General features: G+C 33.0%; 1 protein-coding gene across 2 annotated transcripts in view; it reads left to right on the top strand.

The window, feature by feature from the left end:
- LOC145258296 (uncharacterized) overlaps window positions 1-17,639 on the top strand; it is a 944,200-nt gene that overhangs the window by 898,897 nt on the left and 27,664 nt on the right. For both annotated transcript variants that reach the window (XM_080116333.1, XM_080116334.1), the window contains exons 7-8: window positions 3,503-3,848; window positions 12,163-12,307. In XM_080116333.1, the coding sequence (XP_079972459.1) occupies window positions 3,503-3,848; window positions 12,163-12,307 (491 nt within the window). The remainder of the gene's footprint in view (window positions 1-3,502; window positions 3,849-12,162; window positions 12,308-17,639) is intronic.

Here is a 17,639-nt window from a genome sequence, read left to right on the forward strand (position 1 = left end):
ATCTACTGGATCGACAGAAGTATCCCACCATTTTTCCAGCGGTCTTGGCAACGGATTTAATGTATGTGTTCCATTTAAGATTAGGAGTAAAGGTCAAGCCCAGAAGCTTGTCAAAACATGAGGCCTTCCCAAGTCGAGAGCCATTCATCTCAATTGATGCCAGATGGGGATCAGAGCGTTGATGATGTAAAGATAGAAGCTTGGTTTTAGATGCATTAAAAGTAACAAGCCACCTCTTTCTCCATTGTACCACTTGCTCAAGATCAGAGGAGAGAGAATCAGAGAGAACTTGGTCGTTTACGGTCTTAGATGTGCTACCATAGATAGTAGCGTCATCAGCATAAATGTCTACGAATGATGTAAGGATGTGATTTGGAAGATTATTAATGTAGATCAGGAAGAGAGTTGGGTCCAGGATGGACCCGTGAGGAACTCCAGCATTAATACTGAGAGTTTCTGATTTCTGTCCATCAACCACTACTCTTATGAACCTATCAGAGAGAAATGATTTAATAATTAAGAAGATATTTCCAGCTATACCATAGCTGGAGATCTTGTGAAGTAAACCTTTATGCCATACTCTATCAAAGACCTTTGATATGTCAAGAGCAATTGCCCTAGAAAGGTAGCCTCTGTCGAGAGATTTGCTAATCCTATGAAATATAACTGTAAGCACACTTCCTGCTGATTATTTTCTTCCTAACTATGGCCTTGGTCTTTTCAGGAGTAAGTCCAATAGGCATCTCCTATCTTTATGATAATCATCGTGCATTATTCTTAGCTCTTATGGCTTTGCGCTTTGCCTGGAGCAATTTCTATGGAAAATACATCACTTTATTATCGTATTATCATTATTATCACTTATATACTGGGAGATTCCACACAAGTCATGATCAGTGAATGTCAAGTGGTATTCTCTGGATTCTGAGTGACAGCAAGTCGTTTCAGATTTCCAGCTGCCGCTTCCTCTTTCGTTGGAAATCATTTTACCTTTTAGCAACAACTGTTTACCATTGATTTCTCACTCACACTGATCGTTGGCCTTCTCTGAAATTTCAGTGGAGTCTAGTTGGTGCTCTTCCTTCTCATTCTTTCCATTTTCTTTGACCATTCATGACCATTTTGTATAGTACCAATCAAGTCTGATGCCACCACATGTGTGTGTATTTCGAGAGATTGTTTCTAGCAGTTTCACTTCCCTTGATCTAAATTGGAGTTCTTTTCTATATGTTTTGTTCTATTTCTATTTCAACTTTTCTGTGGCTGATTAGCGTTTATTAGTTATGTGGGTTAGTTTCTGCATTCACGGATTTTCTTTAATATTGCCGCTATTTTTATTATTGCTGTACATCGGATGCAATTATTCATGTTTATCTATTACAACTTCCCTAAATCATTTTTCCATATTTTCTTTCGGGATTGTTTCTAGTAAGACAAATTCTTTCTCTGGAGAGCTTCGCCGCATAAAAAAGAGCTTCTGCTCGAGAGCGACTGTCCGATTGTGTGAACAGGTGGGTGAACAGGCAGGTTATACTGAAGTACTTGCTTACGGTTGTATTTTTTTTTTTTTTTTTTTTTGCAAGGAAGTTTCGTTATCCTCCAATATACAGCGCCTTGTACTCCCAAATGGCCACCCATTTTGTACTGGACATGTTCAACGTTGCTTAACCTCGGTAATCGAACGAGACTCGGTATGTCAAATTTATGTCGTATGATTACAATCCTTTCTGTCATCCAACCATATTTGATTCAAATAAACTTCAACAGTTGCCTACAAGTATTGGTGTTATAATGGTTTTCTTCATCTGTATTTTATTGCTCTTAGTCTGTCTGTCCCTCTGTTTCCCTGGCCGTTTCATTTTTCTCAGAAACTATTAAGCCGATATGGCTGAAAATTTGTACGGACCTTTGCTATGACAAGGTGCAGCGAACTAAGTAGTATGATATCAGTTCGGTGCACATATAGTAATAGCAGGGATTAGTCACCACAATTCTACATTTGCTCCAAATTTTTACATAAAGTACTTATTTTAAATCAATGGACTATAACGTTTCCCTTTTTTAATGAGTTAAAAAGTCTCGCGTCTCGTATTCCTTTCAGGCAATTTACGTTTATTTACTTTGTATTTCTACTTCTTTGATCTTCATCTTGTTTTCTTCAAGGATGGTGAAATGTGCGATTTGACAGGTATTTTCCTGCTTGTTTATTATTATGTCTAGTTTCCTTGCTTGGATAAATTTGTCTGTTTGTACCACCATATTATTACATTCTCTACTTGCCCCACGGATATGTATCAGGCTGGTGGTGTGATGTAATGTTTGGTCAACGGAGGGGTACAGAGTATATTCCTCCTCCAAATATTCTGTTTTGAAGAAATTGTAGGTAAAGATACGATATGAATGATCGTAAGTAGTTACTAGATTGTATACGCTACTCCTTTTCTTTCTCTCTTTGTTCAGTTTATCCTTTCCTCTTTTTTCACTTTATTTTCTGTACTAAGTGGAAAAGGGTGCACTTAAATCAATAACAAGCATATAAAATATACTAGCTTATATAAGATACACTCTTTCTTTCTTTTTCTGTTTGTTTAACTTATTCTTTTCTTTTCTTTTTTTACTTTCGGTATCGAGTGAAAATAGCTTTTTGATACGTACACCGTCCCCGATATAACTAATTAAAAAAAAACATGATTTCACATAAAGGTGTAAATTCTATAATTTTCAACTAATGAAAAGTATACCCGCACATTAGAAATAATTCTCTTTGCGAAACATTGTAGAATACGAATTTCTAGTAAATCAAAGAGTCACCATTTAGCAATACAGTTTTAATTGTCAGCATATGTCTTGGTACGTAACAATAACATGACTGCACTCCATGCACTATCCAAGCCAGGATCTACGCTACAACAATTAATCTTATAATAAAGATTATACGTTACATGTCCTGTTCAAATTGATCAATAAAAAAATATGCTTATGCAGAATAATAGGATTTCAAATAAATCTATTTTTGGTTTTAAACATTATTAGGTACTTACGTGCTATGTTTAAATTAGTAAAACTTCCAAAAATTGCGAAAGATGATCGATTAGAAGAATAATTAGAAGTAAAAATAAAATTTATCGAATTGTGAATATTTTATTGTATTTGATAATGCTGAAGAGTTCTTAAAATACAGGGGAGATAACTGCAATCTATGAGTTTCACGAAATAATTGTAACCTATCATTTAAGATAGAAAATGACGGACCGTTAATATCTATGTGTTTTTTGTTTTGTTTTGTTTTGTTTTTTTGTGGTTAGAGGAATAATCTAGCAAACTTCTACATTATCATTTTTCACATTTCTTTTACTGATTTTGACATGACACGTAAGTACGTAAGATTGTTTTACATAAAATGCATTTTTTTAATCCAATTATACTGCCCAAACACCATAAAATCGATTGACAAAATCCTCCAATGGTTTTACTCTTTTACTGTGTTTTGTTTTAATTCCAGCCTGTTTTGGCAAACCAATTTGTCTCAACTGATACCGGCCGGACCACAAGATTGAACCCTGAAACTACGACGGAGTTCAACGCCGTGTCCAGTCGGCTACGAGAGGAGGACACGGATTTTAACATGAGACCACCGCCCGAGTTCGACGACGTCACCACCATAGTGAGCGTCCCGACCACTTTGCAAAGGAACACGGGCTGGGAACAACCGCGAACTGTACAGGCACGCACTTTTCAGACGAGGATTCCGACGACATCAAATGATGGCTCCACGGTTATTTTGAATTGTACTCATATGGCTCAGTTCAGCTACAAGGAGTATCAGTTCAAAATCAGACCATTTGAAGGTAGTATTGCTTCCGATTAATATACTTACACTACTAATAATACTAGTACTACTACTCCTCTTCTTACTACTACTACTACTACTACTACTAATAATAATAATAATAATAATAATAATAATAATAAGTAAATAAATTAATAAAAACATCAGAAAGTTCAGACCGCTATAAAACAATAATAATAATACAACGCCAACACCTCAAACTATAAGAAAGTCAAGGTGATTCCCATTGAAACTGAAAAGCTTATATATATGTATATATATATATATATGTATATATATATGTATGTGTGTGTGTGTGTATATATATATATATATATATATATATACACATACACATATATATATTGGCCAATCAACATGATGATTTAAAAAATGAAAATAAAGGTTAGCTAACCAGGTTTCGTTCCTCGCTCAATAGAGCTAAATCGAGGAAAATACGATTTAAAAAAGCGGGGGATGAAAAAAGAAGCGAAAATAAACGGGGAAAAATTACATAGAGACTAAATTAAGTCCTAAAATATTTTCTTTTTACTTGCAAAGAGAAGGTTTCAAAGACTTAGTAAAAATAGTCTCTAGAATTTTTAAATGAAAGAGCGAGTGCGACTTACTCAAGATCGTAAAGATGTCAGCACTGAAATTCGTGGCACATAAGGTGCTCGCAAATCGCAGAACCATACGTATTACTCAGAACATCTGAGAGTGAAAAATTTGCATAACGAATCTTTGATGGTACATGTTGTTTCAAACGGGAATCCAATCTTTGCGATGTTCGCCCAACATAGTGCGCACTGAAACTACATTTAAACAAATAAATAATAGAATTATTATGGTGAGGGGGGAGAACATCTTTGCAAATGGACGCCTACATAGGTCTGGTTGAAAAAACAACGCGTGGATTCGATGCAAAATAACACCGTTGCACAGACAAAGAGATTTGCTTAGCCAAGGTAGACGTAGGTAAACAGGACATCTATTAACTATAATTTCTTTAGGTCTATAAAAATTGGAAACTTTCATATTAATAGAAGGTTCAACAATATCTAAGGGGTAACTATTGTTACAAAGAGTCTTAGTAATAAATTTAAGCTCGTCATCCAAATTAACTTTAGAATAAATCATCAAGACCCTATGTGTTAAAGTCTTAATTAAATTGTATTTTTGGTTTGTAGGACAAAAAGAGTCCCAACGCGTATAGAGACCGGTAAAGGTTGGTTTCCGATAAACAGGAGTAAGAAAACACGAGGATGTCTTGGACACAAGAACATCTAAAAACGGAAAATAGAATTCCTTTCTTTTTCTACAGTAACCTTAAGGGCTGGATGAACGTTATTGAGGGACACAAAAAAAGCATCCGCATTCGTCTCGTTGTCAAATAAGCAAAAAGTGTTATCAATGTAACGAAAGTAAATGTCTGGTTTATGCAAACCAGATAATAGACCTGTTCATGAAAACCCACAAAGATATTAGCCAATGCTGGTTCCAATATATATATATATATATATATATATATATATATATATATATATATATATATGTATGTATATATGTATGTATAAATGGGTTAAGAAATTCCAACGAAAGAAAGATGTATATTTAAATAAGGGAGTAGTCACCAACAATGTATTTTTTTAACATTATTTTATTATTCCGTGTCTTGGTTTTTCATTGAGAATTATGTCTGGATCATTGTAATAATGTTTTTAAGTCATATATATATATATATATATATATATATATATATATATATATATATATATATATATATATAATGATAAAAGTCTTCATTCTACTTTTCATGATGTTGACCATCTTACAATTTATTCCTTTAATTCAGTTGACAATTACACTTCTTGACAGTATCTGTTTTGTAGCACAAAATCATTCACTTAATTAATTATTATATCACTCAATGGATCTATTTTGCCCTTAACTCATATACACACGCGCATATATATATATATATATATATATATATATATATATATATATATATATAAAGTAATATATATATATATAAAGTAAAAAAAAAAAAACAGAGAGAAACCGAGACATGTGCATGGAAGTATTATGTTTTTTTTTTCTAAACAGTTCACTTTTGTAAGTAAAAAAAAATGTTCGAGCTGAGATCGAAACCAAAACCTAAAGAGAGTGGGTCAAGTACGATAACCATCAGTCCAGCTTGCCACGATCTTTAAAAAGTGTTTTCAAACCTCATCAGGCGTTATCGATTGTCGCGATCGTCATCAGGAGTTGATTTGTCACGTTTCGTCTTCCAAACTTGGCCAGTCCTGGATTCCAGGTGGTCACTTGATTTTAACTTGCAAAACCGTCGCTGACCGCAGAATCTTGAAGGTTCCCGTTCCGTCAAATTACCAATTTACGTTGTCAAAGATCTAGAGGATGGCATTAGAGTTGTACTACTGAGGGGCAAGGGTCATTTTGAAGCACAAAAATAAATAACAATTCAACGGTTGTTCTTTTTTATATACAAAGCAATAATTATTTTGAGCAATGGTTACGATGTTGCGATTGTGTAGAAAATAAAATCTTCTACATGTATTTTCTATTTGAAGGGTTTGGGGAATGGCTTAATTATCAAATCTGGGCGATTTTTTGCGTTTTCAACATTTAAGTCTTGAGTTTGTCTGTTAACGACCTGAAACCTGGTGACGAGCTAAAAGAGTCTCTTATCCACAAATTATGTTATTCTGATTATATTGTGTCGAGATTCCAGCAAGGCAACCTGGCACTGTCTGGTCCTCTCCAGACTCAATCTTTCTCTCTCATACCTTGGGAGGGGAAGTTCTCCCCTCTCACTATGTCAAATTATTACATCATCTGTTTCTATCTGTCACTGCTTCCCCAGGTGTGGTAAGCTCTCCTCTCGACCCACCTCGATACTCTCTACATGAAATAGAATTTATTCCAATTTTTCCTAGGGAAAATATCAGCCATCGGTGAGTACTCATTTTAGTTGACCTGCATCAATTACAAAGCGAATTAGCCTTTTAACTGAAATTCTTATTCACATTATTTTCTCGTCTCACTTGATTTAATTTGTCACTAATTAAATTGCAAGTTTCTGTTTTATTTTGTTTTTTGTTTTTTGTTTTTAGAAAACTCCCGTTTCACGTCAAACCTTTTCAATCCAATAATTTTCTCACATACGCTCATAATAATTGTAATTGACACCAGAAAGCATTAATCAAAGATTAATATAAAAAATTGAAAAGAAAATGAAGGAAGAAAACAGCAATTATATTAATTGCTCGTTCGGCATCTAAAAGTGTTCTGGTCGCTCAAAACGTTGATAGGTTTAGTTGCATGCATACATGCAAGTTCATGGTTAGAAAAAAATATTAGAAAAAATGTTAGAAAATGGCAGTGGAGTCAACGATTAAACATGCAAAGAAAATTTTCTCTGTTTTTGTGTTTTAGATTTGTATTTGTTTTTTGTTTGTTGATTTTTTTTGTTTGTTTTTTTTTTATTTAATAATATCAACTGCGACCTTCTGAAATAGTAGGCCTAATCACTGAAAATGACGTCACGCCTGAAGTCATAGGAAGCAAGATCTGTCGTAATGAATGAGAGCTTTTTACAAACGCATTTAAAAGCTTAAAAACTTGCATTGAAAAAGAGAACAATAAGAAACACGATTTATACTGTAACTGAACTTATTCAATATTTATTTTTTAGAAAAACAAGAAAAATGAGAATTAATTCGAAAGAAAAGTGTATTGTTTCTGCGAAACAACATTCTGTGAATAAACATTTTCTTGTTTCATGGATTTAAAGGACTAAAAATTCGTTATTCATTTTTTATTTTATTTTTTTATATTTTGCGGACTATTATCCTCATCTTTCTTAGTTGTTGTTTCCCGACGTTTCGGCCAACTATTCCTCTGGCCTTCGTCAGGTGGTAACCGCGACGGGATAGGAACTTTGAATCACCTAACTGCATTCTCAGCAATTACTGCCATCCATAGTTGTTGTCGTTTCACCACGTTTCCTATTCCATCACAGTTACCACCTGACCAAGGCCAGAGGATTATTTGGCCGAAACGTCGTGAAACAACAAATAAGAAAGATGAGAATGATAGTCCGCAACAAATACAAAAATTAATAAAATAATACTCATCTCAATAATGAATCCCAATTAAATCATATATATATACCATTCGGTACGGGCCCGACCATGGAAGATTAGATAATAAATAAACTTTGATTTATAAAACCAAAAAATCCAACCTCGATCGCCCTTTAGTGCAGTGGATAGAGACGTTGAATCTCTACGGTTCCAGGTAGCGGTTTCAATCGTACGCAAAGCCGGCCAGAGGCTTACTTGGCCAAAACGTGCTGAGACAACAACAACTATGGATGGCAGTAATTGCTGAGAATGCAGTTAGGACATTCGGAGTTCTTATCCCATTGTGGTTACCACCTGACGAAGGCCAGAAGAATAGTTGGCTGAAACGTTGTGAAATTAAGAAAGATGAGGATAACAGTCCGCAAAAAATAAAAAAATTACTAAAATAATACTCATCTCAATAAGGAATTCCAATTAAATCATATAAAAATGTGTTTATTATTTACTTAAAAAAATTATTATTTACTTTAAAAAATTATTATTTACTTTAAAAAATTATTATTTACTTTAAAAAATTATTATTTACTTTAAAATTATTATTTACTTTAAAAAATTATTATTTACTTTAAAAATTATTATTTACTTAAAAATTATTATTTACTTTAAAAAATTATTATTTACTTTAAAAAATTATTATTTGCTTTCAAAATTATTATTTACTTTAAAAATTATTATTTACTTTAAAAAATTATTATTTACTTTAAAAATTATTATTTACTTTAAAAATTATTATTTGCTTTAAAAAATTAGTATTTACTTTAAAAATTATTATTTGCTTTAAAAATTATTTACTTTAAAAAATTATTATTTACTTTAAAAAATTATTATTTACTTAAAAAAATATTATTTACTTTAGAAATTATTATTTACTTTAAAAATTGCATGAAAAAAGAAAATAAAAGAACACGATTTGATTTACACTGAAATCGAACTTTCTTCAATATAAATTAAAAAGAAAAACAAGAATTATGGGTGTAATATATATATATATATATATATATATATATATACACACACACATATATATATATATATATATATATATATATATATATATATATATATATATATAATGTGCGTGTGTATGTAGAGATGTATATCATTCAAACACGGTAATGTTTGAATATATGGTTAAGTGGCAGTTTTGGTCATTGAGAACTGCTTTAAAGCTTCACTCATTTTTCGACTAAATTTCAAACAATTATTACAGTTTTCAGTAAATCAAAAGTTATAATGAATTTTCTGGTGTTCAAAATCGTAAAAATATGTAAGGAGGTGAGCGACGCTTTTTATGACTGGTTTCCGTAGCAACCACGTCACTTCAGCGACTACTGTTGCTACTAATTCACTAATGATAGCATGAATGGAAGATAAGTAGGGGGGTATTGAAAGCATTCGAGTGTCGTACATTGTTATTACATATGTGTTTATGGGGGCCAAAAAATAAGACTGAAATTAAACAAAGAACAAGTTAATTTATTGGAAACCTGGAAAAATCATGGATTACAATAGAAAAATGCGAGCATGAAAAGTAATATGGTTAAGCTTAAACATGGAAAAGTAACGGACTAGTTGTTAAAACTGGAAAAGAAAAGGACAAGATATTCTAATAAAAAATATAATAAATTTATAACTTAAAATATTGCAGCATTAAGAATGTTTTTAATTCAATTTATAACGTTATATAATCAATCAGCATCAAGTTAGGGAAAGTAACTGATAAAGTGTAGTATCTGTTCCCGCAGATACTGCAAGTAAGGACCATATGTGGGGGTAACCCCAGGTAACCCCACATATCAGACCTTGGTCAATGTAAGGAAAACCCTTCATACCAATTGTCACAATGCAGCTCCCATTTCCCACCTATCGGGAGTTGATCTCCTTTCCCCTTCCCCCTCCCCCTCTCTCCACATTAAAAACGGCCTTGTGCCTAATTTGCTCAGTGGGGAAGCAAATAAATACAGCCTATAGCGGATTTATATATTTCTTTCCAGGAGAGGTGTACACACAGCTCTTCTTTGCAAGAAATAGACTAAAACGGATTTCTATATTCTTCGAACAGGAGAGTTGTACACACGGAGGCACACACACACACACACACACACACACACACACACACACACACACATACATACACACACACACACGGACGCTATTACTTTATATATACATAGATGTAATTACGTGTGCGTATGTGCATATATACAAGGAACATGCCAAAAGTAATGCCTCCTATTTTTTCATTCAGCCCAAATGAATCAGAGGGGATTGCAAATTGCACTGTTGTGATAGCTGAAGCTATAAATTCATGATTTGAAAGTTTCATTTCTCTATTGTAGATATTGACGGTGTGAGACTCTAGGAAGCAACTGTGATAGATGTGTATCTTAAGCAGAGATGTGTTATTGAATTTCTCTATGTAGAAAAAATTATACCGATTAACATTCACTGGCGCCTGTTGAACGTTTACAAAGCCGATGCAGTTGATGTCAGCACAGTAAATAGATGGTTTCGTCGATTTCATAGTGATGACAGAGATCTGAGTGACAAAGCATGCTCCAAACTTTTACGACTGAGGCATCAAAAGAGGCTGGCAAAAGGGCACGTAGAATGGTGGTGATTATGTAGATAAATAAATTCTGAAGCACAAAATGTTGCTCGTTTTAATGGTACCAATCCCGTCTTCGTAGTTCTTTAACGTTTTTATCTTTTTAGTTAAAATATAAGGCTTTACTTTTGGAACAACCATTGTGTGTGTGTGTGCGCGCGGAACAGTTTCTTCCAAACTACTCGGTCAATTTTTGGTCTACAGATTTTAAACTTGATATATGCGTTATTCGGACCTGTAGCACAAATTGGATTGGGTTTTTAGCTAAAAAAAAAAACTGCTAAGGAGTCAAAATTGAAAATTTGGAACTTGACAAGTTTAAGCTTAATGCTCCCTTGGGAAGTGATATACAAATTACCATTAGCATATGAAGCGATGCTCTTTGTGTAAACAAATTGAGCTTAGGTATTTGGACAATGTCAAAACATTGTTAATTCACTGCCCACATAGCAGCAGTCGAATAGTTCAATGGTTAGAAGCTCCGGCTGTTGGATTTCGAGCCTGGCTTGAGGTAGTTGCTTGTCTTATCACACTGATGAGCTGTGAAACAGTGAAACAGTACTGCATGTGGATGACTATATATATATATATATATATATATATATATATATATATATATATATATCATTCAAAAACGGTAGTTAAGTGGCAGTTTTAGTCACTTAGAACTGCTTTAAAGCTTCACCGCTCACTCATTTTTCAACAAAATTTCAAACAGTTTATAGATCAACATCAGTAAAACAAAAGTTATGATGAATTTAGTAATGTTTAAAATCGTAAAAAAAAAAAACGTAAGGAGATGAGCGACGTTTTTAAGACTGGTTTCCATAGCGGAGCCACCCTTTAATTGCCATTGCTCCCAGGTCTACTCAGACCCGAAGTGGTAGTTCCTGTTAGGGTCCCAACTATGGGTTAAATAGAAACCGACTTGAAAACAACAAATATATTCTACTAAAAAATTTATCTTCAAAATCTTTGGATTCGGCATTAAATAACCTGAAAAGGGTTGATATGCCGTAAAACAAAAACAACCAAACCAACCAACCAAAAAAATAAAAGCAGACATATTTAAACGCATCCAAGTTAATACAAGGTCAACTTTTAATACACAAAGAAAAATAGCCCATTCTCTCTAAAAATAAACAAAGAAAGAAGTGAATTACAGGTTCAGTGACACTTTGCTTAGTAAATGCATGACCATTGGCTGTTGTAAATAAGAGTGGGAATAACAAAGAATCTGATTGGCTTACTAACAAACTTAATACCATGTGTGTATATATAACAACGAGCATTAACATCAATTCAATGTAAAAGCCTGACGAATCCTCAAGAGGGTGAAATGCAGAAAATTCTGTGTAGCTTAATTGCCATGCATATTTTCAAAACTCACTACCTAGTTCTAGTTATGCCTATATGAGATGGTTGCTAGAAAAAGGTGAAATTTGAAGTTGCAAATCTTATTGTTTAAATTTTATTTTCTGTTGTTTAATTTTCCTAAATTCATATGGCAGTGTTCATTTTTGTTCATTTTTGTTCATTTTGTCCTCTATTTGCAGACATCAACATGTTTACAATAGAGCTGAGCATCAAAGATGAAAACTCACACGTCGCTTATTTGCTCTTCAACACAATCGGAGGGATTTTCCCGCCAAATAAATGTCTTTTGGAAATCCTTATGCTGACGCAGGATCTTGATATCAGGTGAGTAATACTTGCTTCTCTCTCCCATTTCAGTGGCCTTGATAAAACGCAAAAACGTCTCTGTCATCTCATTGGTCCTACCCTTTCTTATTCTCTGCAACAGATGTGATATTAGTCGTCTCATTCTTTTTTTATGAAAACTATTATTGCATGGATTCTTCAGAATTGTCTTATCTATTTCCTGCTTCCTTTGTTACAGCTCGTTTGACTCGTTGGTTTAGTAATCTCCATCAATTCGCTGTTTGAATGCGTCATTGTAATACAGCTTCCTATTCCAGTAAATTCTTTCCAAGAACAGCAAGCTTGTGGAACTCTTTTCCTGCTGACTGTTTTCCTCCTACCCATTTCCTGAATTTGCGATAATCCTCTTTTGTTCTTGCTAACTCCTTACATCAAGTAACTTCATGCCTTGTCTCGCACGATTTCCATGAAAGTTTTTTTTTTTACATATGTTTCTCACTTATTAATAAATATTTTATACAAATGTTTCAAAAAATATGTAAAACATGTTTTAATGTGCCACAAGACCAAAAGGAGTGGTGAAAAGTGTTCCAGGGTCGTCCTTTTGGTCTATTCCTTGAACTAGTTCCAATCACCAAAATACCACATTCACTCTATAGATTTAAGCTATTTAAAATATCTCCTGGTATAATGATAAAATATATACAAAACAATATATACAAACAGAATATTTTATTGCATTTACAAATTTCAAAAAACAATTTTTATTTACAATGATAATATCATTATCGTTACAATTTAGTGTAGTATCTGTTCTTCAGATGCGGCACTTCCATTTCTCGTTCTCTTTCGGTGCAGGAGAGACCCTTCACGACTGAGACAATTTTTATTTTTGTACCTTTTCTCCACGTTAAAAAACGACCCTGGTGTCTAACTCTGTCTCGTGGGGAGGCATTGTAAATAGGTACAATGATGAATGATGAGAAGTGGACAAATAAAGAAAAATAACAATAAAAAAATAACAATAAAAAATAACAATAAAAAATAAGAATAAAAAATTTGAATATAACACTAAAAAACAACAATAAAATATTAAAATATAATAAAAAAATAACAATAAAAATTAAAATATAACACTAAAAAACAACAATAAAAAATTAAAATATAACAATAAAAAATAACAATAAAATTAAAATATAACAATAAAAATAACAATAAAAAAATTTACATATAACAATAAAAAATAACAATGAAAATTAAAATATAACAATAAAAAAATAACAATAAAAAAATACATATAACAATAAAAAATAACAATGAATAATTTAAGATATAACAATAAAAAAATAACAATAAAAAATAACAAAAAAATGAAAAACAAATGCGAATTATGTTGTGTTAGTGGAGTCTCACTCAGTCTATTTGGCATCGCAAATGCTTGCTGTTTTTGGCAGCAGCGAGAAAACAAGTGAGTCATTTCCTAAGATGGAGTGGGCGATTTCTAAGGGACAAAAGAAAAGAGAAAAATGGGGTCTTGGGGATGTGTAATAACCGACAAGATAAGTGCCAGCTGGGACACTTGATAAGGAACAAAAACGTATCTGTAATTTGATTGGCCCTACTGTTTCTTTATCTCTCCGTTCTCTCTCTCTCTCTCTCTCTCTCTCTCTCTCAGACGTGATGTTGTTAGTTTGTCTTTTCTATAAATACTACTATAGTATGTGTTCTTCAGAATAGTCAGATCCGTTCTCTTCTCGCTTTGTTCCAGTTCGTTTTACGCATTAGTCTAGTGTCTCCATCAATTTGCTGTTTTGATACCTCATTAAAATACAGCTTCCTATTCCAGTAGCTTCTTTCCAATAACTGCAGACTTGTAGAACTCTCTTTCTGTTGACTGTTTTCCTCCTACCTATAGCCCTGTCTTTTCAAGATGCCAATAGGCATTTTTGTCTTTGCAATAATCATCTTCCGTTATTACTAGCTCTTCACATCATTCCTTGACTGCAGTGATTTCCATAAAAGTTTCTTTTTTTTATTTAATACCATAGATTTATAACTAGTGCAGATGTTTCTTTTAAAATGATGAAAAAAGCTCAAGTTTTCGAACAATACAATAATAAAAATAAAGTATAGCAAGCACCCAAATATCCCTCTCCATCAAATAGTGTATCGATACTCGATTATTAACTGAGACAGTTTCTAAACATTCATATCCCTACGCTCCATGTTTAAAAAAAAATGTGTCCTCTATAACATTCGACTTAACTGATTTGTTAACCCTTGCTACAGACGGATACATACCATCCAAGAATAGATAGCTATATATCCTCCAAGAAATTTCGGTATAAACCGACCAGCCAGCCATGATACACTTCTGAATCACTACTTCAGTTACTTTAAACGTAATAGATGCATTGAAATTAAAGTCGCATTTAGAACTGCCAGTAATCACTGCTAAAGGATTATAGAAAACGCGATAGAGTCATATGCTCAGTCCAGCAAGTTCAAAATAGAAGAACGGAGGCTTCGTTCCCACGAGTTTTGGCAAACAAGGTCTTTATCACAACCATCATCAATAGGCCTGAGGTTATTTCGTCAACAACTGACAAAGCCAAACTCTTTGCCAAGAACTTTGCATCAAAGCCAATCAGAGCCACCTACTTCCTGAATTTCCTCCCAAGACCGAAAATAATTTGAGCAACATCCACACCTCTGTCCATGATGATGATGTGATCCATGATGTCAAGAACCTTTACGTCAGCAACATTCCAATCATAGTACTCAAAAATCTGCAACCAAACTAACTCGCATTCTTTTCAAATGCTAAAGAAGAAATGCTACCTAACATTATTATTTTTTTTTTTTTTTATAAAAAGAAAAACACATTTTCAAGTCATTTGAATATTTGTTTAAAAAAAAACGAATCATATGGTTTTCAAGCACTCCAAAATAAGCAGCGACCGGAAGAACACTTTTTCGGTAACACCGAATTTTATTAACTTTTGCTTTCATTTGAGTTGAATCGTAAACAAAATAAGCAACGATCAAAAGAAGTTGTTTTCTTTTTATTGTTTTTTTTCTTTTTGTTATTTTTTATTTATTTATTTATTTATTTTATTTTTTTGTTTTTATTTATTTATTTTTTTTTTTTTTTTTTTTTTTTGCACCGGATTTTGTTCTTCCGATTGATTCGCATTATAAACAGAACACCACACTTTTATAACTTTTAGATCATAGAGTTTTATTAAAAACGTGATACTATTTTCTTTAAGGGGGGGTTTCATTTTCATCCAAAAAGGTACTTCTGCAGTTAACGTTATTATTTAGAAAGTTATACTTAACACTAGAGTGTGTTAACTATTCTGTACTTTTACTTACTAATTAAAAAAACAAAAGATTCTATAAAAATTAAATTAAAAACGTTTTATTTTCTTATGCAAATTATGATGAGAGGAACACTTTCCGCATTGACACCGTCTTCCCGTCTGCGAAGCAATAACTAGAACTGAATTGTATGACCTAATGTTTACCATAATCTGACGTTTACTTGTGATCAATTGCAACAATAAATCACTCTTGGAGAAAAAGTCAATCTTTCTAAGGATTGTGTTTTATTAGCTGACTAGCGGGGGTACCCGGCGTTGCCCGGGTGTTTGGAGGTGTGTGTGCTGTTAAATAAAAAAGAAACCGGGGGGGGGGGTAAAAGTTGGTAGGATCGAAGCCGAAGCCCTGAGGCAAAGTTTGAAAATAAAATCGGCCAGCCAGAATGAATTACTGAAAGATGTTGAATTTATTTAAGTAAGAACCAAATTGACAGGTGCGCGCACGGAAGTCGTCGAGCGTTACGACGACGTCAATAACCAGGTTTGTTTGTTATAAGCGAAGTAAAAAAAGAAAACAACGTTAAAACTTAAGTGGGGAGAGGGTAATCAAAACATCGAAAAAAAAACACAAAAAAACTAACGTAAGGCAAACGAACGATGAAAACAGAAAAACGAACACATGAAAAATGGCTTAAATAAGCCTGTTTCAATATTAAAATTTAAAAAATCGGTGCGTACCCGGGTGTTTTTGGGTGTGTGGTCGGTGGTGAATAAGCGAAGTAAACAACAACAAAAAAAAAACAGAAAAACGATCGTTACGTGAAAAATGGTTTAAATAACACTGGTTCAATATTTAAATTCAAAACATCGAAAAAAAAAAAGACATATCACGCCACGATTCGAACGCAAAACGTTTAGATAATGAACAAACGCGCTAATAAACTGAGCTAACGCGACGTACATAAAATTTAGTCAATTTTTCAACTATTTAAAGTAAATCAGGTCATGACGTCCTTTGATGCATGCGTAGAACTGGTCGTCGTCACGAGAGAACTGTTTTTATTGACCCCCCCCTCTGTCGAAAATTGTCGATTTCGGAGTGAAAAAATGAACGTTTTTGGCCAATTTTTCGATATTTTTCGAGCGAAGGATGGAGCTTCAATATGATACCGAGTTTGTGAATTTTTGTTCTGTCTGTCGAAAGTTTTTAGCAGACACACAAACATACACACATACATACATACATACATACATACATTTTCGCTTTTATATATATAGATGAAATGTACCTTCAAAAATGAACACAATTTCATGAAAGTGAGTATGTTGATGCAACTGAAAATGATGAGCTTTATGAAGAAATAATAGCTGGTCTAAAAAGAAACGGTACCATCAGTTGTTAAAGCCTGTCATGAAATAACAGTAAATGGCGAGTGGTTTTCTCAGGAAATCCTAAAATGTATTTTTCAACTGATAAATTTGGGATTTATAGGATTTAATTGGAATTCATTATTGAGATGAGTATTATTTATTAATTTTTATCTATTGCAGACTATTATCCTCATCTTTTTTAGTTGTTGCTTCATGTAAACGTCAGATTTTGGCCAAATATTCCTCTGGCCTTCGTCAGGTGGTAACCGTGACGGAATAGGAACTCTGAATCTCCTAACCGCATTCTCGCAATTACTGCCATCCATAGTTGTTGTCCTCTCAGGACCTAAAAAGATGAGGATAATAGTCCGCAATAAATAAAAATTAAATGTGAGATTGTTTTATTACGACTGTTGTTGCAAACAATCATTTTGACTTGATAAATTGGGGGGGGGGCATTATATAACTCTTCCTAATCCTCACCAAAAAATATTTCAGTTTTTTTTTTTATTATTCAGTTCATTTGTTAAAAATATTTGTAAAGAAGTTTTATTTCCTGCTTTTTTACATTTGAAATCTCAAATATTTGTTTCCTCAAAGGAGGGATATATAGCTTACACAAAGTATATGACAAAGATGCTGCCCTTAATGATAAATTACACAAAGCTAACATAACG

Source organism: Euprymna scolopes, chromosome 33 (assembly GCF_053919585.1).
Source record: "Euprymna scolopes isolate OS-2025 chromosome 33, ASM5391958v1, whole genome shotgun sequence".
Lineage (NCBI taxonomy): Eukaryota > Metazoa > Mollusca > Cephalopoda > Sepiida > Sepiolidae > Euprymna > Euprymna scolopes.